Source organism: Grampus griseus, assembly GCF_964374135.1.
Source record: "Grampus griseus genome assembly, chromosome: 19".
NCBI lineage: Eukaryota > Metazoa > Chordata > Mammalia > Artiodactyla > Delphinidae > Grampus > Grampus griseus.
Genome location: NC_139013.1, coordinates 3,353,367 through 3,377,472, shown reverse-complemented (window position 1 = coordinate 3,377,472; position 24,106 = coordinate 3,353,367). Strand labels below are relative to the sequence as shown.

The 24,106-nt window shown below is 52.5% G+C and overlaps 1 protein-coding gene across 1 annotated transcript; it reads right to left on the bottom strand.

The window, feature by feature from the left end:
- Positions 1-5,179: 5,179 nt before the first annotated feature.
- Positions 5,180-10,029, bottom strand: UBE2S (ubiquitin conjugating enzyme E2 S). Its single transcript, XM_082676215.1, has 4 exons — positions 9,819-10,029; positions 9,060-9,207; positions 7,525-7,715; positions 5,180-5,641 (listed from the first exon to the last, which is right to left on the bottom strand). Exons 1-4 carry the CDS (start codon positions 9,819-9,821, stop codon positions 5,312-5,314), a joined length of 672 nt encoding a protein of 223 aa, XP_082532341.1. The 5' UTR covers positions 9,822-10,029; the 3' UTR covers positions 5,180-5,311.
- Positions 10,030-24,106: the final 14,077 nt, after the last annotated feature.

Sequence of the window (24,106 nt, the reverse complement as noted above, 5' to 3'; positions counted from 1 at the left end):
CATCAAGGGTGGCTGGGCTGGGGACGCCACGCCAGGGGTCTGGGTGGCACTTCGGTGAGGGGGACCAGGAGAGGGCTGCTGGGAGGGAGCAGGTCTCAGCTGCCCATCTCCCTCCTGGGGGAGGAGAGCTTGGCGGCAGGTGTGGTTTGTGTGGGGGGCCATCTATGCACACTTTGTTTTCTCGCAAGTGATGTATGTTGGCGTGGAAATTGGAAAAGCAAATAAAGAATACAAGATTTAAAAAATCATAAATACCCAGACACATCATAGTAAAAACACTGAATCTGGAAAGCGTGAGAAGAGCACCTCACGTGCGAGGGAACTGCAGTAAGACTAACTGCTGGCTTCTCGACAGGAACAGTGGGGCCAGGAGGCAGTGAGATTACAGGCAAGTGCCCAGAGAGATGCCCGCACCCTTCCCGTCCCCACCACCCACAGCATCCCCCTCCAGTTCCACATCTGCCAGTTCCTACGCTTGCGTGAGTCGCTATCTCTGCACCTCAGTTTCCCTACAGATGAAACAATAAGGTTGTTTCAAGCGTCTGATTCCTCAGGGCTCCGCGATGCAGAGATCTTGGTTTAGTTTGCTGCTGTTGTCTCCAGTACTAATCCGGGGAATGTCTGCAGAGAGTGTAGGGCGCACCCTTGGCAGCTACCCCGCACAAGGTCACTCTGAGCAGTGGAAACTCAGGGCTGAGACGTGCTCTGTTCGTGGGAAGGACTGGCCTTGATTATAGTTCCATCTTCACGGATACCTCAGATACATCAGGGCTCCATCACTTCTCAACCTCTGTGCCTGTGACACGTGCATATGAATAGACCTTACTTCCTAAGGTCCTTGTGGTTAAATGTGCAGAAAACTTGTAACATGGCCGGCCGGGACAAGCCCACAAATCTTCCTTGCATGAATGAACAGTTTATTATAAATTATCTTGAGCAGATGGACTCAAAACAATCACAAATGTCTTCCCATGTCTATAACTATTTGCACACAAAACAATGCTCGTGTTTTTCCGAGCACTTTGAGGACAAATCCACAAACGCTAGTGCCCGTGTCTCCCAGTCTACATGAGTTCTGTGAATACACCGCTGTGTCCTCTGCTGCATTCCCTCCAGGCTGTTTCTTCCCAGTCCAGGAATTTTAAAAATCTCTTTGTTTCTCTTGTAGTCATTTGCTGTAATAAAATCTATTCTTTAAAGTCTTTAATTATGAAAATGACATGAGCACGTGGTTTGGAGACATGCAAGGAGCCCAGGATCCCAGCCCCGGATCCGACGATGCCGCCTGGCATGTGGGATCTTAGTTCCCTGCCCAGATATTGAACGGGTGCCCCCTGCGGTGGAAGTGCAGAGTCCTCACCACTGGACCGCCAGGGAAGTCCCTTGTGTTTCATCTTGAAAACTGTTCACAATCATCCACCTGTGGGCCTTGAGCACCCCAGGCCTGCTGAGTTCACCCTGACTGTATGTCACCCCCGTGGCCCTTGGCCAGGTTCTCACAGCAAAACCAGCACGTTTGTTTCAGTACCTTCGCTTAGTGTAGCATTTATGGAGGAGATGCACCCAAGGGTGGGGGGGGGGGACACTCTTGTCTTCACGATTTCTGTGTAACCCCAAAACTGTTGTAAAAAAAGTCTTTTAAAGATAGACTAAGATAGTGTTCACCTCTCAGGTTGAGAAACACCCAGAAGTTGGGTAAAAATCAAAGTGCACTTATTAAGGCCATTGTGGGGGGGATGGGCACACTTACGTCACTGACAGCGTCAGTTGGTACAAACCCACGGGGAACAGTTTGGCCATGTCTGTACAGAATTACAAATGAATGTGCCCTCTGGCACGGGGATGTCACTTGAAAAGGTTGACTCTGTTCCTTGTGTGCCGTGGGATCCATGCACAAAGGTCATTCTTTCCAGCTCAGTGTGACATACATTAGGGCACAGCTGAGGGCAGGGAAGGGCTGTGAGTGCTGCAGGACAGATGGCCAAGATGTGCTAAGTCAAAAAACTCAGGTGCGACGTGCTGTGTTATACACGGATGAAACGCTGGACGTAAAAGAATATGGTTTATGGGAATTCCCTGCCGGTCCAGCAGTTAGGACTCCACGCTTTCACTGCCGAGGGAGCGGGTTCAATCACTGGTCGTGGAACTAAGATCCCACAAGCAGCATGGTGTGGCCAAAAAATAAAAATGAAAAGAACATATGTTTAAATTTGCTTACGTTTGCATAGAATTTCCCCAGAAAAATACACAGGAACCTGCCGACACTGGTTGTCCCTGATTAAGGGAATTGGGTGTGGGGAGATGGGAATGAGAGGGAGCCGTTTCACTGAAGAAGCTCTTGTTAACTTTAAAATTAAAACAAGCCAAGTCTTTGCTTGCCTTTTTTTTTCTTAAGTCTGTTTTTTGAATGGGTAACATGCACATGGTATTCCAAGCTCTCCTTTCTTGGGACAGTATTTGCAGGTGCTAATGTAACCTTCTGGAGGCATTCGATGAATATGCAAGCAAATACACATCCTATTTACTTATTTATTTTTGTCTGCGTTGGGGCTTCGTTGCGGTGCACAGGCTTCTCATTATGGTGGCTTCTCTTGTTGTGGAGCACAGACTCTAGGTGGGAGGGCTTCAGTAGTTGTGGCATGTGGGCTCAGTAGTTGTGGCTTGCAGGCTCTAGAGCGCAGGCTCAGTAGTTGTGGCGCACAGGCTTAGTTGCTCCGTGGCATGTGGGACCTTCCCGGACCAGGGCTCGAACACGTGTCCTCTGCATTGGCAGGCAGATTCTTAACCACTGCGCCACCAGGGAAGTCCCACATCCTATTTAAAACAAAATTAAAACAAACAAAAAAGAACAGAAATGGTAGCGTATCTTGTACAGCATTTGCATGTTGCTCTTTCTGACATATTTTGGAGATTGGTCCATATCTCAATGAGCTTCTTCATGTTGTTAAAATTCTGAAATATAGCAGACACAGAGAAAAGCACACAAAACACATTTATACACTTCCCTCATGGGCTCCCTACTGGCTTGAGGTAACCAGTATCCTGAGCTGTAGGGAAACAATCTTCTTGCTTTTACAGCTTTACCGCCAAGGTATGTGTGTTTAGCAGCACAGCTTGGTTTTGACGGTTTTGGAATTGTGTGCGAAGGCATTCAGACTATGGGTCTCCTGTGACTTGCTTGTTAGGCTGATGTTGTTTTCCACGCTGCTGGAAGTAGTGATGGTCCACTACTTTTGTGTTGTATAGTATTGCTCCTTGAATATACAAGCATGTTTATACTGCTTGCAATTAGGACAAATGTGGTTTTGCAGCCTAAGGTACATGTGCAAGAAGGCTGAGTAATGAGATACTACTGCGTCCCCACGTGACTTTTACCATTTCACGCTCCTGCCAGGGTCGCCCTGTGGACCAGGAGAGTATCCGTGGCTCTGCATGTGGCGTTGTCAGATCTTATCATTGTGGCAAGTTTCACGGGAGCATAGTGGTCTCAACTTGGGTTTACACTGCACTTTCCCCATCACTAGTGATGACGGGAATCTTTGCATGTGCTTGGTAGTCGTTGGGATTTCCCCCTTTGTGAAGCATTCGTGCAAATGCTTTTGCCAACTTTTGTGTTGTTTCTTACTGATTTGTAGGAGCTCTTTATACATGTTTGGATTTGTCCATTTCGATTGCATACAACCCCACTGACTTGTCCCACTGACTTGTCTTTCATTCTCCTTTAGATAAACAGAAGTCCTTGATTTAAAAAGTTAAATCAACTTCTCTTAGATATACTTTACACAAAGTAAAATACACCTATTTTAAGTATATACTTTATAAGTTTTGACATAATTATGCACCCATGTGACCCCCACCATAATTGGGATCTGGAATGTACTCATCACACCCAAAGCCTTCCCACACCCCTGTACACTTTATCCTACTTATCTCAGACAGCCAGTGATCTGCTTTTGGCCCTTAGTGACTAACTTTGCCTGTTCTAGAATTTCATAGAAATGGAATCAAGTATTTTGTACTCTTGCGTATATGGCTTCACTCAGCATGTTATTTTGTGTATCAGTGTTTAGCTAAGTAGTATTCCACTGTGTGAATTCACAATTCCTTTACTCATTCATCCATTGGTGAACATGTGGGTTATATTTACAGGCTTTGCTGATTACAAAGGAAGCAACTGTGAAAACTGGCATACCAGGCTTTCTTTTCTCTGTATTTTATGATCATTTTTGACACTGTGTCCTAAGGCCCGGCACAGAGCCTGACAGAGGGCGACAAAATCTTTGGCCTCCCCATCTGTGCCTTTGCTGGTTTCTGCCAAGGCCGACCACTCCCTACTCTCCCACCAGCCGAGAACCCCGACACTTGTCCGGGTCTGCGGCCCTTACCTGACCCTCCATAACAGTCCAAGAGGTACGACGACCAGCAGGTCTGCCCTCCTGCAGATGAAGGAACAGGGCAGGGAGAAGGGCCATGCCGCAAGGGTGCATGCAGGAAGCTGACCTGGGCCGCCGGGTCTCCCGCCCCCACCCCTGGAGTGAGGGCAGAACCTGTGACCACGCTGGGACATGTTCCTGCAGTCAAGTTATCACCCGGGGCTCATCAGCTTCATCTAATCAACTGGGTCCCACAAAAGGGGGCTGTGGGGCGAGAACCCTGGCAGCTTCTAGGAGCTGGGGATAGCCCCAGGCCCTATGACCCCAAGAAACTGAATCCCGCCAGCTTTGAGTTTGAAGAGGACCCGAGAAAGGAACGTGCCCAGTGGATCCTCAACTTCACTTCTGAAACCCGAGCAGCGACCAGCCCGTCACACCAACTTCCAACCAACACAAATTGTAAGACAGGTGTCTCCTCAGGCCTGGGATTTGTGATATATGATACAGAAATCCACAGGAACATGTTCTGTTGGCTAGAGCGGGATCAAGTGCCCCAGCGCACAGCAGACAGACGGAGCTCCCACACCCACTGCCCGGCCACTATGCCCATTTCAGGAGAACAAGGGCAGGAGAGATCAGCAGCAGGCCCGTGCCTGGCACTGCACCCCTCAGACAGAGGGCGTCTCTGACTCCAACAGGAGGCCCGCTGAGCTGAGAGACCTGTGCTCAGCCCACGTGAAGTCTCGGGCTGGGGCGCCCACTGCTCAAAGCCAGGGTGGTGGAGGCAACAACAGCTGCTTTTCCAACTTTATTTAGAAAAACAAATCCAGGTCCGAGTGCCCCCGTGCCCTCCCCCACCCCAGCCATAACTTAAATAACTTAGAGACAGAGTTGGGGGCAGGTGGGTGGCGGGTGGGAGAGGGAGGGAGGAGAGCCCACTACAGCCGCCGCAGCGCCCGCTTCTTGTCCGTCTTTTTCTTGGCTGCCAGCTTCTTATCACGCTCACCCGCGTGCTTCTTGGCCATGGGCCCCTCGACCCCTCCTGGGCCCCCAGGGGCCATGGGGTCAGCGGTGGAGGCCACAGCCCCGCTGGCCAGGGACCGGCTGGCCTCGGCCCTGCCGCTGCTGGGCCCACCTGCGCCCCCGTGGATCTCTGTGAGCAGGCGTGCGCGGGCGGCGTACTCCTCGTAGTTCTCCAAGAGCAGGCGGCCCGCCTCCTCGTTGAGGGCAGACTCGGGGTTAGGGTGGATCAGCAGGCACTTGATGGTCTGTGGGGAGAGCGCCAGGGTCAGGGGGGGCCGGTCCCCCAAGCCTCACACGTCCGGCCTTGTGGCCTCAACTCCCAACACCGCTCCCCCAGATGGCACATGTGTGCAGGCACCGTGATCAGTGACTCGCCCCAGGTCATTCAGGAAGTGAGGGGGGACTTCCCTGGTGGCACAGTCATTAAGAATCCACCTGCCAATGCAGGGGACATGGGTTCGAGCCCTGGTCCGGGAAGATCCCATATGCCGTGGAGCAGCTAAGCCCGTGCGCCACAACTACTGAGCCTGCGCTGTAGAGCCCGTGCTCTGCAACAAGAGAAGCCACTGCAATGAGAAGCCTGCGCACCACAACGAAGAGTAGCACCTGCTGGCTGCAACTAGACAAAAGCCCGTGCACAGCAATGAAGACGCAATGCAGCCAAAAAAAAAAAAAAGGAAGCGAGGGGGACAACTTAGAAACTAGCAACTAGACAACTAGCTCTATATTACACTACAGGAAGATGCTTAAAGCTACAGCTATCGCTGGCTTTAACAGGAATCTCAAGGGCAGAGGCACAAATCCTGGCTGGGCAAGCTGTTAATACCCAAGAGAAAGGCACCAGGGCATAAACAGAGACTGATGCCCGAGGACAGTCGAGAGTGGTCCAGGAAGGAAGTGAGTCTTCAATATTCCTTAATCTGCCCATTTTAACTGCAGAGTAAATCGAGGCCGAAAGGTGTGACCAGCCAGCCACCAATGGACCGTTCTAAGAGGAGTCTACCCAGACAGCTGTGGCCCCTAAGCCGTGTTTGTTTTACCTCCACTTTGATTCTAAAAGGGAACGCAGAGCACCCCAGGAACCCAGAACTTGTCTGGCCTTGAGCAGGTGAAATGCTCTCACGTGTAAATGGGGGCAGTAACAAGTACTCCCCAAAGCACCTGGCCCAACACACATCACTGATAATCATGAGGGACCAGCATCACACCCTAATTCTGACAACTGCACCCCACAACCAGAGGCCTGACTGCCCGCCTTTCCCACAGCTGCCCTCCCATGGCTGAGCCTGGCCTGGGCCCCGCACTGCAGGCCCTAGGGATTGTTGGGGACACTTGGGAGTTATTCTGTGAGCTCATCTCTGGTGTTGCTGGCAGCCACCACTGACACTCCAGGGAGAGGAGGAAAAGGTTTGGGGTCTGTTTACCTTGGTGCTCAATCCTCCCCCGGGCCCTGCAGGAAACCCTAATTCCCAGTCCTCCCTACCAACTGCCCCAGGGGCTCATTAGAAATTCAGTGTTTGTTTTTTTAAATTTCACCTTGTGGGAGGGGTGGAGAGGCATCAGGTGACCTACATGCTTTAAGTGGCCTATGGGGACCCTGGAGCACCAGAGTAGTCTGGCTGTCTCCACCTCAGCTTGGCTGAGGTGGGCCTGGATGGTTCTCCACGGGGTGGTCCCTGCTGCACGATGTGCAGCAGCTTCCCTGTCTCCACCCAGTAGGTGCTGGTAGCACCCCCAGGTGTGACAATTAAAAATGTCCCCAATGGAACAAAACCACCCCTGGTTGAGGAACGATGGAATGACAATGGTGATGGTTGTACAAGCTGTGACTACTGAAACACCAATGAACTGTACGCTGTAGGATACTGGACAGTCTATCTTCGCCCTAACCAGACGCTTGACTTGTACCTGTCAGAACACCGTCCTGCTACACAAACCATCACTTGTTCCACAGCAAAGGTAGCTGGGCACTGCCAACCCTTCCAGAAAAGCTGGAAATCTGGATTCTTATGTAGAAGCCCCAACCAGTTCAGTGCTGACTTTAGAAGAGAAACAAGGCTCCGTGGCTTGGACATCACTGGGATGCGTCCAGGAGGGAGGCCCAGGCCCAGGCCCAGGCAGAACTCACCAGCAGCACGTGCCGGATGCCCAGCTCAGCTGTCCAGTCCCTCTTGAGCACGTTGACGCAGATCTCACCATTGGCGCCCACATTTGGGTGGAAGATCTTGGTCAGGAAGTAGCCCTTGGGCGGGGAGGCAGGAAAGTCCTTCCCCAGCAGGAGTTTCATGCGGAAGAGGCCTCCGGCGTATGGGGTCCCCTCTGGAATGCAGGGAGGGGGACAGTGTCAGGAGGCGCAGGCCTTCCAGGCACCCCCAAAACCAGTCTAGACGGTCTGGCTGCGAGGCAAGTGCCCCACCGCCTCCTCCACCAGACGGGGGGTTCTCGAGAGGAAGACAGGCCCAGGTTCCCAGGGGGCCACAGGCACCACCCCCACCTCAGAGTAAACCCCCTGACTGGTGGTCCCCACCCACGGATCCCTCTTCACTCCCAAGTGAAGGCACAGCACACCCTTCCCAAGAGGCACAGACACACGTGCCCACTCAGCTCCTAGGAAAAACATCTATTTGGAAGCTTCTCAGGCAAATGTCAGGACAGTTCTGTCCACTCCGTGGTCTTCCCTGCCGCAGCAAACACTGGGAGTTGTTCCAGACCCATGGCTGTTCCTCATGCCCCAGCCCCCACGTCCCACCCATCATAGCCTGGGCAGCTGACCTCCAGGTCCACTCCTGAATCTGAGCCCACCTCCAAGTCCAGCGGAACCACTTCTCTCACCTGATGGATGCCCATGGTCAGCGGCTTCCTGACCGGCCTCCAGATTGTATCCCCACCCTCACTGAAGTCAAAGTGAAGTCTGAAGCGACCCACTGGCCCGGCTTTAAACCTTCCAAAGGCTTCCTTTCCAAACTCCTTTAAAAGAGGTCTACAAGCCCTAAAAGATCTGTTCCCTATAAGCTTCACAAGTCTTTTTTCTTCTGTTCCTCAGGAAGTCTTCCCTGACCCCCTCCCCACAAGTTCAACTCCAGACTAGGTCCTTCATCACACTCTTCACTTATAAAAATTCAACTAATAACTTAAATGTAGTGCACGTGAAACAACCTGCTAAGCCACTATGCAAGATCAAACGGTCCCCTGTAGTTATTTGGTTATTACTGTTATCTCCCTGAAAGCCTGCATTTGTTCTCTGCTTGGTCCCCAGAGAGCCTAACACTGGCGGCAGGAAGGAGTTTGAGATGATCCAGCCTTCCCTCCAGGCCTTTGCTGACACTTCTCCCCACCTGGCATCCTCTTCCCAATCCCACTTAATTCCTACCCATACTTCAGGATGGAGGAAACACCCAAACCCAGGTAAGGCCCCATTATATGCTCTCCTGGCCCCCAGAATTTTTCTCACAACACTTACGGGGAAAGTATATACAATTACTTGTCATTTCTAGTGTCCTGCCCTGCATACTGTGAGCACCATGTGTAACAGGTGTGTCTGTCATGTCTACCCTTGCGTCCTCAGGGTCTGGCAGTCCACCTTACAGTGGGAGCCTCCTATCCTTGCTCTAAGATTGACGGAGATCTAGGAAGTGCACCCCTCCCTCTCATTCCCACACTCACCAGGGCCCTCGATGGTGACCTGCAGGTCAGTGAGGTCCTCCTCATTGGGAAAGACCTTGATACCATCAGGTGGGTCAGCTGTCAGTGTCGTCACCTCCTTGTACACCAGGCGGATGATATGGGGGGGCAGGTTCTCCACGTTGGAGTTCTAGGTATGGAGACAAGGGGGTGAGCCACGGGCAGAGCCAGGGCCTGGTGCCTCCTGCAGGATCTAGGATGCAGTGGCACCCTAGTCTTACTCCTGCAGTCCCAGGCTGTCAATCACCCCGAGCTCCCAGAACCCCCAACCCAGGATGCTTCAGGCGACCGCCCCAAGCTGATCTCCCACTAGAAATAGGGCGGATTGCCGAGGGCTTGCGGATGACTCCACCTTCCCCAGAAGACCCCAAAGCCCGCTCGTAGCTCCGCAAGGTCCCCGAATGATTCCGGGCAGGCCCGAGGCCTATGCCGGTCCCCCTTCCCCACCTAATCTTGGTTAAGACCACCCTGGAAACCCCAACTCGAGCCTGGAGACGGCGGCGGAGCGTCGTTGTTCCCGAAACACCCACGGGCGGGCCAAAAAGCCCGGAGCTCGGCCGGGCCCTCCCCTCCCGCCCCGCCCCGCCTACAGGAAGGCCCCTGGGCCCATCTCAGGCCCGGGATACCCAGGTGGGCCCTCCAATCCCCCAAGCCGCCCGCGAGAGGCTCCTGAGACCCCGCCTCCTCCTCTGGGGGGGGGGGGGCCCAACCACCCCTCCCGGGCCTGGACGCCTAGCTCACCATGACTGCTGCCGGCCGGGGGCGGGTCCCCCCGGCCCCCTTCCTGCGCTCTCCGGCCGCCGGCCGGGGCGGGGGGCCCAACTGCTGCCGCTGCGGCCCTAGCGAGGCCCCGGCGGCCCCGCTCTGCTCCCCGCTGCCTCCGACGCCCGCCGCGAACCGCACCGCACCTCCACCCGCCCCCAGTGCCCGGCCGCACTAAGCCTGTCGCGCGCGCACCGCCGCCCTTTTATATCCGCCCACAGGCCGCGCCCCCTCGCGGGCCCCTCTCGCCGTGCCTCGACCCGTGACGTCAGCGCGCACGGCCCTCGGCGTTCGACGAGCTCGCTCCCTTCCAGCAAGCTGCAGGCCGAAGTTGGGGAGGGGGCGCTCGGCGGGCCGGCCAATGGGGGTACGCGGTGGTCGGGGAGGGATCCGGGAGGATGGAGTGGCGGAGAAAGGGAAGTAGAGCGGGAGAGGACGTGAAGGGCGACGCGACCGCTGATTGGCCCATTTGAATGAGACGCTGGCGCACGCGCGTGCCCCGACGCCCAGGAGATCACTCACGCGACTAACGGTCGGCCGTGGAGCCTGGGCAGGGCGAAGGGAGGTGGGACTCTGGCGGTTTAAAAGGACGATAGAAGGCGCGCCGGCCAATAGGGGCGCGCAGTCGTGGAGTGGCGTCACGAGACGCGCGCGGGCCAATCCTTGACGGAGAAGGCAGTACGGGGGTTGGGGGGGCGAGGGAAATGGAGAGCGACCAATGGGAGCCTTGCCTAGCGCGGACCCAGGCGCTTGCAGCCAATGAAGTTCGTTGATTTTTATGTATGCAAATGAGTGTGCGCGGATGCCCGCGCCCCTTCCTCAGCCGGGAGTGGGGGTGGGCGCTGGGAATCGTTGTACGTTTTTCTCCGAGGCGCCATTTTGTGCTAAGAATGACCTGTGACCTGCGTGGTGTGTCAACCCGGCGCTGAAGGCTTAGACGCCTGGCCGTCCAGTGTGTGACCTCTGGCCCCAGCCAGGCTTCAGTCTCCTCCTGTGAGGACTGTGCCCGAGAAAGAAGGAAGAGCCCCCAGGCCTTGTTGAGGGCCTGGCCCTGCCTGTGACTGACAGCGGTCTCCCGCCAGCCAGGCCTCGCCGGGTCTCCCTTTCCCTGTCTGGTGAACCGGCGCAGAGCGCCCCGGGCGGCCCAGTGTCGGCGCCCTGAGAGCGGGAGGCCCGGGAGCTGACCCGCCTCCTCGGCTCCTGTGCGGTGCGGCCGCGGCGCCCCCGTCAGGCCCTCTCTGCCCTGGTCCCGAAAAGACTCTTCAGGGGGCCCCAGCCTCTGGAACAGGGGCCAGGAACGTGCAGAGACGCCCACCGCCGTAGCCATGACTAGTTCGTGGCAGATTGGCCGCACGCGGGCATCCCACGCGCCTCGCCTTGGGTGTTATCCCACCGGGTGCAGAGGAGTCCGGCCCAGTTAACACCCAAGAACCCTGAAGGAAGAGAGGGGTCGAGTGACTTGCCCAGGGCCCCCCCGCCCCCCACTTGGGCCATGGCGGAGGTGGTGGGCAGACTGAGCTGTATCTCAGAAGTCCACTCAACAGACGTAACTGACGATGGTCACGAGAGTGGTGGTGATCGATCCGGTGCTCGCTGGGCAGGGCACTGTTCTAGTTTCTTTGCATGCTTCATCTCATTGAATCCTTGCCACAGTCCTGTCAGGTGGATGTTATGATTCCCCTCGGGACACTCTCAGTCGTTCAGTACGCTTTTATTTTTGAGCACCTATCATGTGGTAGGCAGGATACTCTGGGGATATGGCTGAGCATAAAAGGGACAAAATCCCTGCGCACTCAGGAGCTGACGTCTTCGTGGGGAAGCCAGACAGTAAAGTAAGTATATCCTATGATGTCAGCGAGTGATAAAGACGTAGAGGAACAATCAGGGCCAAGGGCCTACAAAGGGAGGGGTGGGGGTTGCTCTTTGCCCTGAGGAAGGATCACTTGGGCTCCATGCGGGAAGGTCTAGGGGAAAAGCATTCCAGAAAAGGGAACAGCCCATGCAAAGGCGAGGCGAGGGGATCGCGCTTGGTGTGTTTGGGGCGCCACCAGGAAGCCAGTGAGGGTAGGTCGGAGGGAGGTGCTTTAAGTCCGAGAGGTAAGGGGGGCAGCGGTTACGTCTCTCGCCTCTGCCGGGTGGGCGGTGTGTTGTCTTCAAGCCCTAGGGAGCCATTGGAGGCGTTGACAGGGCCGTGGGCGCTAATAGAGAGGGAGGCGAACAGGATGGTGGCAGTGGGGATGGGAGACGTGATGGGGATCGGTGACGTCGACAGGACCTGAGGGAGAAGGAAGGAATCGCCTGCATCTTAAAATTGGGGTCAGCAAACCTCAGTAAAGGTTTTTGATTTTGCGGGCCATCAGTCTCTGTCCCAGCGTACCCAGTTCTGCTGCTATAGCCCCAGAGTAGCCAAGCCCATGTGCAGATGTAGGGGCTGGCTGTGTTCCCATCAGCCTTTGTTTACAGAAACAGGCAGTGGCAGGGGTTGGACCTCAGGGAGGCTGCTCTTTACTGACCCCTGAAATCCCAACAGGCCCCACCCCTGCTAAGAACTTTTCAAGAGCCCTCAACACACTGCGTTTCAAGTAAATCCCAAACTCCCATGAGATCTGTAAGTACACTCTCCCTGAGGCCCCCTTGGCCTCTTTCTGTCTGTCTCCCTGCTATAAGCCAATCTCTGCCTGACCTGAAGAAGTTTACACGGGAGTCCCCTGTGCCAGGAGGGCTTTCCTCCTCCTCTGTCCTCCTCATGGCCTAGGCTCACCTTAAAATGTCACCTCTCATGGGACTTCCCTGGCAGTCCAGTGGTTAGGACTCCTCGCTCTCACTGCCAAGGAACTGAGGTCAGTCCCTGGTCGGGGAGCTAAGATCCCACAACCTGTGCAGCACGGCTGGAAAAAAAAAAAGTCACCTCTCAGAGCAGCTTCCTCACCTCCACTCCCATGCTCTGTTTACTTCACCCTCTTTGATCTTCCTGGTCCATAAGAATTTATTATTTGTTTGCTTACGTGTTTGTCTCTGTCCCCCGATGAGTACAGCCCCAGGAGCACAGGGACCCTGTTCTTAGACTCTAGCAGAGTGCCTGACAGATCAAGGTGTTTGTTCAGCAAGTATTTATTGAGCACCTACTGTGTGCCAGGCACTGTTCTGGGTGATTGGGATACGTAGGCAAACAAAGATCTTTGCCCTTGTGGGGCTTACTGTGGTGAGAGAAGACAGACACAGAAGTGAAATGTAATAAATAAATAAAATACATGGTATGTTAGAAGGGAGCAAGTGCTGTGGAAAAAGAGAGAAGTAGAGCAAGGGAGGGGCTCAGGGTGTGCCAGGTTGTGAATTTTAAGCCAGGTGGCCAGGGAGGCCTTAGCAAGCAGGTATCATGTGAACACAAGTTTGAAGGAAGGGAGGAAGTGAGCTATGTGCTTATCAGGGAAGAGCATTCCAGCCAGTGGGAACAGCTGGAACAAAGGCCTAGCACGTGCAAGGAACTGCAAGGAGGCTGGTTTGGTTGGAACAGAGTGGGCAAGGGGGAGGGTGTGGGGAGCTGAAGTTAGAGAGATGTATGTGTGGATGGAGTTGGGGAGCCGGTATCATTCAGGGCCTTGAAGGCCGTGGCTAGGACTCTGGTCTTGTCTCCGGGGGAACAGGGAGCAATGGCAGGGTTTTGAGCAGCGGAATGCTGGGGTCTCACTCTGACTGCTGGATGGAGAAGAGAATGAAGGGGGATGAGGGCGGAAGCAGGGAGGCCGGGGAGGAGGCTGTTGCAATAACCCCGAGAAGAGATGGTGCTGGTCATCAAAGAAGATATATAAATGGCCAATAAGCACATGACAAGATGCTCAGCATCATCAGCCATCAGGGAAATGCACATCAAAACCACAGTGAGCTACCGCATTACACCACCAGGGTGGCTATAATCAAAAAGTGAGATAATAAGTGTCAGGGAGGATGTGGAAGATAGGAACCCTCACACAGCTGGTGGGAATGAAAAATGGTGCAGCTGATTTGGAAAACAGTCAGGCAGTTCCTCAGATGATTAAATCTAGGGTTACCATATGACCCAGCAATTCCACTGCTAGGTATATACCAGAGAAATGGAAACATGTCCACGTGAAAAGGCATACACAGATATTCATAGCAGCGTTATTTCTAATAGCCAAAAGTGGGAACAACCCACATGTTCAGCAACTGGTGAATGGATAAACTAACTGGTATTTACTTACAATGAAATATTATACAACCATAGAAAGGAGTGAAGTACTGTTATCTGCTACAAAATGGATGAACCTCCAAAGCGCTACGCTAAGGGAAAGAAGCCAGTCACAAAGGACTACATGTTGTATGATTCCATTTATATGAAATGTCAAGAACAGTCAAATGCGTGCAGACAGAAAGTGGATTAGTGATTGCCTAGGACTGGGGGATGGAGAGTTGATAGCTAATGGGTAGATTTTCTTCTTGGGGCAATGAAAATATTCTAAAATTGTGATGGTATAGATGCACAGCTCTATGAATATACCAGAACACTTTAAATTGGTGGGTTTTATGTATGGCATGTGAGTTATATGTCAGAATAAAGATGTTATTTTTCTAAAAAGAATTTTTAAAAAATACTGAGATGGGAGGAACTGAAAGAAGGCCAGAGGGGTGGAGAAAGAGGGAGAGAGAGGTCTGAAGGAAGAATGTTCTGAGCCAGTAGAGGTAGGTATGGAGGGGCTAGGCTTGGTAGAGCCCTAGGGAGCCAATGAGGAATTCTCACCGGGACGTGTGAGTGGATTTGGTACTGATGTTGAGATTCTGGCTCAGGGCTGCTGGGTAGAGACTAGATTGGAGGAGCCAGAGTGGAAGCAGGAACTCCAGCAGGGAGCTGGTCATGGGTTGGGCTAGTGTGGTGGCTATGGCCGAGAAGTGGGCGGATCTGAGAATGACTCAGGAGATGGCCTAGTGATGGGCCTTTTGTGTTAGTTTGGGAGACTGGAATCTGCAGGGGATGGGCTAGGGGAGGGCTGTCCTTACTTTCCTAAATATTGGAGACCTGGAAACTTACTTTTGCTCAGTGAAACCCAAATTGTCCCTTCGGCTTGAATTCTAGCTTCAGAAATTAATCTTCATTTCTTCTGTTCATCTGTATTAAATCACTAAAGAAATACATGCTTGGAGGGAAATTCACACAGTTACTGCAGTGCAAGAGGTAAAAGTAGGAGGTGCAGCTCTCCAGCTCTCCTTCCACTCCCACATTCGCAATCCCACCCCCTCAGGTACCCGCTGTTAATATCTGTGTGTCTTCTTCCCCACACTACTTGGACGTTTACATTCCCACACATCCTCCCTCGGCAGCATGCACAGCGGTCCTTGATAAGAACACGGGAGTTTCTAGCATTCTCCAGGGTGTTTATGCCGGTCCAGTCTGTGGCTAGAAGCTGCAGTGAGCATCCTCAAACGTTTATCTTTGGGCAAAGGTGTGAGCTTTCGGGCTTCCCTGGTAGTGCAGTGGTTGAGAGTCCGCCTGCCAATGCAGGGGACACGGGTTCGTACCCCGGTCTGGGAAGATCCCACATGGCGCGGAGCACCTGGGCCCGTGAGCCACGGCACGTCCGGAGCGTGTGCTCCGCAACGGGAGAGGCCACAACAGTGAGAGGCCCGCGTACCACCAAAAAAAAAAAAAAAAAAAAAAAAAGGTGTGAGCTTTCCTGAAGGAGAAATTCCTAGAAGTGGAATCTCAGGATCAAAAAGGCATGTGTTTGCAATTCTGCCAAGTAGCCCTTGGCAGGGTTCTACTTATTTAGATCCTCACCATTAGGCTCTGATCCATTCATTCAGTAATTCATTTAGAACCAACTATTTGCCAGGCTGTGTTTCTGTGTGCTTGGGATATATCAGTGACCAAGACAGGAAGCAAGACACCACCTTCCTGGGGCTTCCATTCTGGTGGGGAGACAGATAAACAGTAAGCACTAAACCCAGGGTGGCCAACTGTACGGGGTTGCCCAAGATGCTGGACTTTCATTGAGTGCCAGCACTGGGAAAGTCCTGGGCTAGTGGGTAAGAAAAGCTGGTAGTATAAAAAAATATTACTATAAAAATTAGAGCAGTTAAGGTAAGGAGGTTTGGGAACACTGGGGGGAGGAGGGAGAATTTTAGATGCGGGGAGTCAGGGTAGATCTTCATCGAGAAGGAAACAAATATTTAAAGGAAGCGAGGGAGCAAGGTTTGTGCTTATCCAGAGGAGAAAGACTGTTCCAGGCAGAGGAAGCAGCCGATGTCAATGTTTTGTTGCAGAAATGAGCCCGAGTATTAGCAGGCTTCAAAATATGTGCCAGTCATGGTCAAATGTGCCTCATCTTTCATCGGCATTTCCTTTCTTCCCAGTGAGGCTGAGCATCTTTTCATGAGTAAATGCCTCCATCTTTATTTCTGAGTTCACAGTCTGTGGTTGCTGATGTGTTCTCTGCCCCTTAGTGGCCTTAATATTTTTAAGCAAGTTGACTGTAAGGCTGTGGTAGGTAATTAGCAAGAACCACTTTCCTTTGTGCCCCTGAACAGAGGTTAGAGCTCTACGCCAGTGGGAGGGGCCCGCATTAATTGCTAAATATGCCTGCAGTGGATCAGGTGCTCCCTCTAGTGACAGACAGCAGCAATGAAACGCGTTGCTCTTATCCCGCTCCAAAAACCCTAGACGGCAGAGCACAGACTTTCATGTTGGACAAAAACAAACTTTAGGGGTTTCCCTGGTGGCGCAGTGGTTGGGAGTCCGCCTGCCGATGCAGGGGACACGGGTACGTGCCCCGGTCCGGAAGGGTCCCACATGCCGCGGAGTGGCTGGGCCCGTGAGCCATGGCCGCTGAGCCTGCGCGTCCGGAGCGTGTGCTCCGCAACGGGAGAGGCCACGACAGTGAGAGGCCCGCGTACCGCAAAAAAAAACACAAAACAAAACAAAAAAAAACACAATAGTAACTAGGGGCTTCCTATAACGGCCGTAAAACAGACACCTCTGATGCACATCAAGATTAAACAGAATAATGCCTGATGCCGGCAAGGGTGGGAGCAAATGGACGTTCTCACATACGTGGACTTGGCAAGGCTCTCGGAACTGCATCTTGGCGTTGTGCAGCAAAAGTCTTAAAAACGCACCTCCCTCCGACCCAGAAGTTCACCCTCCTGGGAGGTCTTCCCAGGGAAAAGCAAGTGAATGCTCCCCATGGTGTGCAAAAAGATATTCCTCAAAGTATTGTTCATAGTATTGAGAAATGGGAAAACCCTAAACGTCTGGTGGTAGGGACTGGAATAAAAATTATGCTGCTGCCTGGACTCCAGAAACGTGTGTCATGAAAGAGACTGAAGAACTGTTCAAGTCCAAGGAGCCTCGAGAGGCACAATAACCAGATTCGACACCTAATCCCGGGGTACCAGGGACTGAAAAGAGAACTGCTCCAAGGGACAATACTGGGACAGTTGGTGAAACTGGAACATGGACTTCATCAGTGTTAAGTCCTTGCTTGTGATAACTATACTGTGGCTGTGTAAGAGAATGTCCTTGTCCTTCAGAAATGTCCCTTAGGGGGCAACTTACTCTCAAGTGTCTCTGAAAAGAAATATTTATATGGGAGGAAAACCATAAAGCAGTGTGATGAAATGTTAGCAATTAGTGAATTGACAAAAGCTGTACATGAGTTCTTGGACTTATTCTTGTAACTTCTGCACGTTTGAAACTGTTTCAAAATATAAAGTTGAAAAGAAATGAAAAGAAAAAAGAAAGGCACATGCACACAACATCTGGTATAGATTTCAGAAGTTTGCAAGCCCGCCCCCTCAAATGCCGGTTAAGAATAGCTGCTCAGAGGCTGTATTTATCAACACAGTGGAGTTGCAAATTGAGCAAATGTTAGGTTACAAAGGCGAAAATGCTTATGCCAGATCTTATCGTTGACTTGCTCAACTAAAGCACGGTACATGTGGATCAGATTGCTTTCTTCTTGGCTGAACAGAAATGAAGTAGTTGACAGGCACATAGAGGCCATGTTGAATGAAAAATACATACGTTTAAGCCTTGGCGTTACAACTCAGAGTGGAAGCTAATCACTTGCATGGGAGGGGAATGAGACTCTAGTCTCCTGTGTTAAGCTCGCCCTGGGCATCTGCTCAGTTAGGGGAATGGCAGTCAAAGCCGGCACCATTGACGTTTACATTTAGACTTTATTTTTTTAAAAGTAGGTAACGCACCTACAAAAAATTCAGAAGTGCAAGAGTGTACAGCAAAAAAGCCACCCAGTTCCCCTCTCCACAGGCAAGGCACATTGGCTGGAGTAGGCTGCACTGTCCTGCAGTAACAAGCAGCCCCAAAGCCCCAGTTGTTAAAGCAACAAGGGTTTGTATCTGGCACATCTAACATCTGGGAGGCAGGGAAGTACGGCCCTAGTCTGTGCCCAGGAGGAGACTCTCTGAGTGCTCAGTGATCCCATACTTCGACACACTACATCACCACCCTCCCTCCCCACCCCCACCCCCAATTTTCTATAGACAAATCGCCAGCACAAAGAGGCGATTTCTAAGAACGGTCGAACAACCCTTACACACACCACGTGGGGCATTTCACCAGGGATCCAATACCAGTACTTGAAGGCATCACCCCCTCCCACCCCACTAACCTACGGTCAAACAGATGGACCTCAGCAGGTGAAATCTAGCCGGTGGTGAACACTTAACTGCACCGAAGGGGGGCAGGCTTTCTCAACCACAGATCACACTCCTTCCAGCAAGCACTATCCTGTGAGGATGGTTAGGTTTCATGTGTCCACTTGGTCGGCTACAGTGCCCAGCTGTTGGTTCAAACACAGCCCAGGTGTTGCTGTGATGGTATTTTGTAGACAAGATGAACACCTACAGTCAGTTGACTTTGAGTAAAGGAGATTATCCTAGATCATATGGTGGGCCACGTTCAATCATTCGAAGGCCTTAGAGCGGAAACTGAGGTTTCCTGGAAAAGAACGAATCCTGCCTCAAGACTGCAGCCTCGAAAGCCTGCCCGAGTTTCCAGCTGCCTTACAGACTTTGGATTTGCCAACCCCCATGGTCACATGAGCCAGTTCCTTAACAGGAATACACACACACACACACACACACACATTGGTTCTGTTTCTCTGGAGAACCCTGACTGATATGGAATAAAGTCTAATATCTGAGAAGCAAACACTTAAATACACTAGAGAGGAAGGGGTTTTCTTAATGATAAAATCAATGCTGAAATGCCCTGCACACACAACCCAGAGGTACGAGCAAACTAATGCTTTGATGTAATATGAGTCTGATATTAGTAAACAAACACTTAGATGCTCCTAGAGGTGAGCTGTCCTAAAGTTCATAAAACCAAGCCTCAGAGGCACTTCTTGAGACAGAAGGAGGGGGCAATTTTGGTCATCACTATGGAAATATTTTAGTGCACTGGGTGGGAGGAGAGAGGTGTGGAAAATGATTTTCAGTTATCATAAAAACTGACATTTAGACTATTCTGTCACACCCCGTTATGGGTTGAATTTTGCTCCCTGCCCACAAAGATGTTGAAGTCCTAAACTCCAGGACTTGTGAATGTGACCTTGTTTGGAAACAGGGTCTTTGCAGATGAAATCATTGGGGTGGGCCCTAATCCATGATGACTGGTGTTCTTATAAAATGAGACATTTTGCCAAGGAGACACGCATACAGAGGGAAGATGATGTGTCGAGGAATGCCAGCATTGCCAGCAAGCCACCAGAAGCTAGGAGGGAGGCACAGACAGATTCTCCCACACAGCCTCAGAAGGACTCAGCCCTGCCGACACCTCCGTCTCAGACTCTCAGCCTCCAGCACTGAGAGAGAATACATTTCTGTTTAAGCTGCCAGTTGTATGGTACTTTGTTACTGCAGCCCCAGGAAACTAATGCAGATGCACACCCCCCCACACACACACACTTCAATGATGTTCAGGCAAAGAATTCAAATATAAGGAGGCGCAAACAAATAGAATCTGCAAACAAATGCTTACCTGCTTAGAGGGAAGAAGCTTTCTTAGGAAGAAACTAAGGATTTGAAGGCATCTTACAGTGCATCTCCCCATGCCTGACTCCTCTCTTGGTGACAGCTGGAGCAGCCCTGACCACCTACCTGTAAAGACACTTAGATGCCCGCCTTCCTTGGCCACAAAGGGGACTCCCCAGTGACCTGCAAATGCGGAGATGGAAACCCATCCTTTCCCGACAGTATACTTGAGACCAGGGATCAGGAAAACATCTGTTTATTCAAAAAAATACCAAGTTGCAGCTCGGCTGGCTGTCCTCACCAGGGAACTGGGGCAAGAGTCAGGTGTTGGGGGGAGGAATAGGGTGGGTAGGGATAAGGAAGCAGGCAGAGCTTTGGAAGTTCTTTTGGTCCAGAATTGATCTTCTTTCTGTACCGCCCTCCACTGCCCCCTCACTGGAATGGGAGTGTGTGTGTGTGTGTGTGTGTGTGTGTGTGTGTGTGTGTGTGTGTGTACGCACAAGCCTGTGTATGCATTTATGAGGTGGTGGGGGCTGGTGAGGGAAGACTCAGATGGCGAGGTCCCATCTCTGGAAGCATCAAGGGGATCTGGCAGGACATGCCCACTTCCTCACCCACCTCGAGACCTCTCCCTACTATGGCTTATTTGAGATAAGAGGTCAAGGCCCCAGGGTCAGGCAGCCTGTGTCAAGTGAGTGTGGGGAGGGGGCAAGATACCTGGAATCCAGGCCGGGAAAGAGCAAGTTGAGGGGGGCATACAAAAGCTGAAAGGCCCCGAATCCCCCAATTCTGGGGGCTGGAGAAAGCTGAGGGCTCCTTGAGGGTGGTGAGCAGAGGGGAGGGGTCTGGGAGGGGCAGGCGCCCAAGCTGGCTCCTTTTGGGGGAAGTCACAGTCTGCCATAGGGATACTGGGTGTGGTGAGGCCCTCAAGGGGATTGGAGGAACCCAAAGGAGCAGCTGTAAGCATGGAGTTGAAAAATTGGCAAACTGGCACTGGTAGATTGGGGGTAACCCCTCAGTTTCCTCAGTGTGGTGGGAGCTGAGGGTCAGTTATCTGCCCCAGGCTCCTGATGAAAAGGGATGAGCTGAGGTGCCAGGATTTGTGGGGAGAGAGGAAAGGGAGGGGGACGGCCCAGGGGAGGGAGAAGAGGCCCCCTCACCTCGCCCTGGGGGCTGGGAGAGGGGGCATGTAGCCCTTTAAGAGTGGGGGAATGGCCGCCCCAGAACATGGCTATATACAGAGAGAATTGGGGGCAAATTGTGCGTAGGGTGTTGGGGAATCCCCGAAACCCCAGAGGCTCCCCAGTGTGTGAGGGGGAGATGAAGGAGAGAATGCTGCTTCTCTGCCATCTTGGGATGATGCAGAGCACCACCTCCCACCCCTACAGGTGGCACTGGCAGTGGCCGTGGCTCTCCAGATGTGCCTGCCCCACGACCAGGGCAGCAGAGAAAACCATTGAAGGCCTCAGGGAGGTCGGCAGGTGTTGGCCCAGCCCAGGGGGGTCTCTAAGGAGAGTTTGGCCCAAGCCAATGGAGTGCAGCTCTGGGTGGGGATCCAGGTAACAGGGATTGGGCAAGGGACAGTGATATCACCTGAGGACTGTAAAGCCCCTCCTCTGGTGATGATAAGAGGTCTCTTTGTTGACCCTGTCACCGATCAGATGGCTGGGTGAAGGGCAGTTATCAGGAGGGACCTGGATACCCTCATCAGGGGGAGATGGAGGACTGACCAAGGCCAAGTCTGTGGTGTTGTTGATGCAGGCAGGCGTCAGCCTAAGTCAGGAGCATGGCAGTGACATCATCAGGATGGACCAGAGTATGATGATGTCATCAGAGGGGACCCCATCCCACTCCATTTTTGAGGGAACGGGAAAATGATGTGTATTGTGCTGGTTCCTCTTAAGGGAACAACTGTAGGTGACCCCAGAAGACAATTGAAATACAGCTGTCGTAATACTTGGCTCCCAAGATGATGGATCCTGGAAGGTGATGATACATGGTTGAAGTGGATCCTGCTAAATGACATCATTGGGTGTCCTGGATCCTGGGAGATGATGATGCCATGGTTATGGTGGATTCCAGTAGATGGTGATACCATGGTTGAAATGGATCCTGGGAGATGATGACACTAATTGGGTGTCATGTGTTCTGGGACACCATTGACTCATGGATGCTGGGAGGTGGTGACATCACTGCTGAGTTGAATCCTGGGAGGTGATGACACCAAGTCTGTGGTGGATCCTGGGGCATGCAGACATCATGGTTGAAGTGGATCCTGGGAGATGATGACACCACAATTATGGGGGACTATGGGAGATTGTGGCATCATCAGTTTTAGTGGATCCTGGTAGAAGATGTTACCATCAGCTCTAGTGGATTCTGGAAGGTAATGACACCGTTGGTCATGGCGGGTTCTGGGAGATGATGACGTCATCAGCTGTGGTGAATCTTGGGAGATGATGACACCATGGTTGTGGAGAATCATGGGAGATGATGACATCATGGTTGTGCAGAATCATGGGAGATGATGACACCATTGGCTATAGGGAACCTTGGGAGAAGGTGACACTATAGTTATGGTAAATCCTGGAAGAGAATGATATCCTAGTTATGGTGGATCCTGGGAGATGAATACACCATAGGTCAAAGGGAATCCTGGGAAATGATGTCATCATCAGGCATGGTTAACACTGGACCCCAGGTGCAACTTACCACCAGGAGTGGTGGAAGTCTTGTGGTGCTGATGATGTCATCAGCTAGATAAATAGCAGGCATACTCCCACCTCTCCCCACCCCCCAACAGGAGGCCAGGACTTTGTTTACAGAGGTGGTGATGTCTGTAGTTACAGCAGAGAGAAGTAGCGCCACCTGTGAGTCCCAGGACTCCAGGAGCCTGGTGGGCCAGAGTGGCCTCCGTGGGAGCAGAAGCCAGTCTGGGAGTGCTATCCTCCAGGAGTCACACAGGACCCGTGGCCCAACCACCCTTTAGGTGAGGTTCTGGTGGAAATCCCACAGGGCATGTCTCTAGGGTCAGGGGAAGGAGTGACCAAGCCAAGTCATGGTGGGACAAGGCAGAAACTCTGGTGATACCATTACAAGTAATGGCCTTCCAGAGCAGGCAGTGTCTCTGGTGATGACATCACAGCAGTGGGGCAGAGCCTCAGCTGGGGCAGGGCCACTGCCAACAATCCACAGATGGATTGTCATCTGTGGCAGAGACCTCTCTGCTGGGGCAGCCTCCCCAGTGAGGACACCCCTAGATGACACCTCAGGACAGGGCACTTTCTCTGGTGACCCCCCCCAGGATAGTCATGGACTCTGGGTGTGCCCTGCCGTTCCGGGACTTGGCAGCAGCAGTGGAGGTGTCTCATGGCGTATGTAATCTCGGAGCAGGCAGAGTCTGGTTGTGACATTGCAGAAGGGGCCTCGTCTTGGAGATGTCCCCAGAGTGGGCTGCCATCTCTGCTGATGACATCACGGAAAAGGCACAGTCCCTCTGATGACATCATAGGGCAAGGCACCTTCTCTGGCGATGGCATCACAGGAAGGAAGCAGAGTCCCTGTGATGATGTCGTAGAAAGGAGGCCTTATGTCTAGTGAGGACACAGCTGGTGAGGCTCTTTCCCCTGTGATGTGTCCCAGGAAGATGGCTTTGTCTGTAGTGGTGACAAAGGCATCTTCTTTGGAAGAAAATATTTTCCTGGTGATGATGATGTCAAAAGAGGCCTTTTGGTGCCAGAGATGACATCATAAGGATGAGATTTATCTATGCAGTGACATCATAGGAAGGACTCTGTCTCTAGGGATGATGTCATAGGACAAGGCATTGTTCCTCTTATGACATCACAGGAGGGAAGTCTTTGTGATGACACCATGGAGCATAGATGCCTCTAGTGATGACCTTAAGGGTGGGCCTTTTCCTCTGTGATGACCTCATGGGAAGGAGGTTTTGTCCCTGTGGTGAACAAAGACATTTTCGCTAGTGATGACCTCACATACAGGCCTCTTCCTCTGTGATGACGTCATGGGAAGGAGGTCCTGCCTCAAACTGTGACATAGGAGGAGGGGTCTCATCTGCCGTGACATCGCAGAAGGAAGCTTTGTGTCAGGTGATGATTTCATCCAAAACAGTGTCCTTGGAGGCAGCCCTCCCGGCCACCGCAGATCTGGTCCCAGGCCCCTGGCGTGTGTTGGGGGATGCAGGCCGGGATGGGGGCCCCAGGCTGCAGCCCCCAAGCCCCTGGCCCGACCTCAGACAG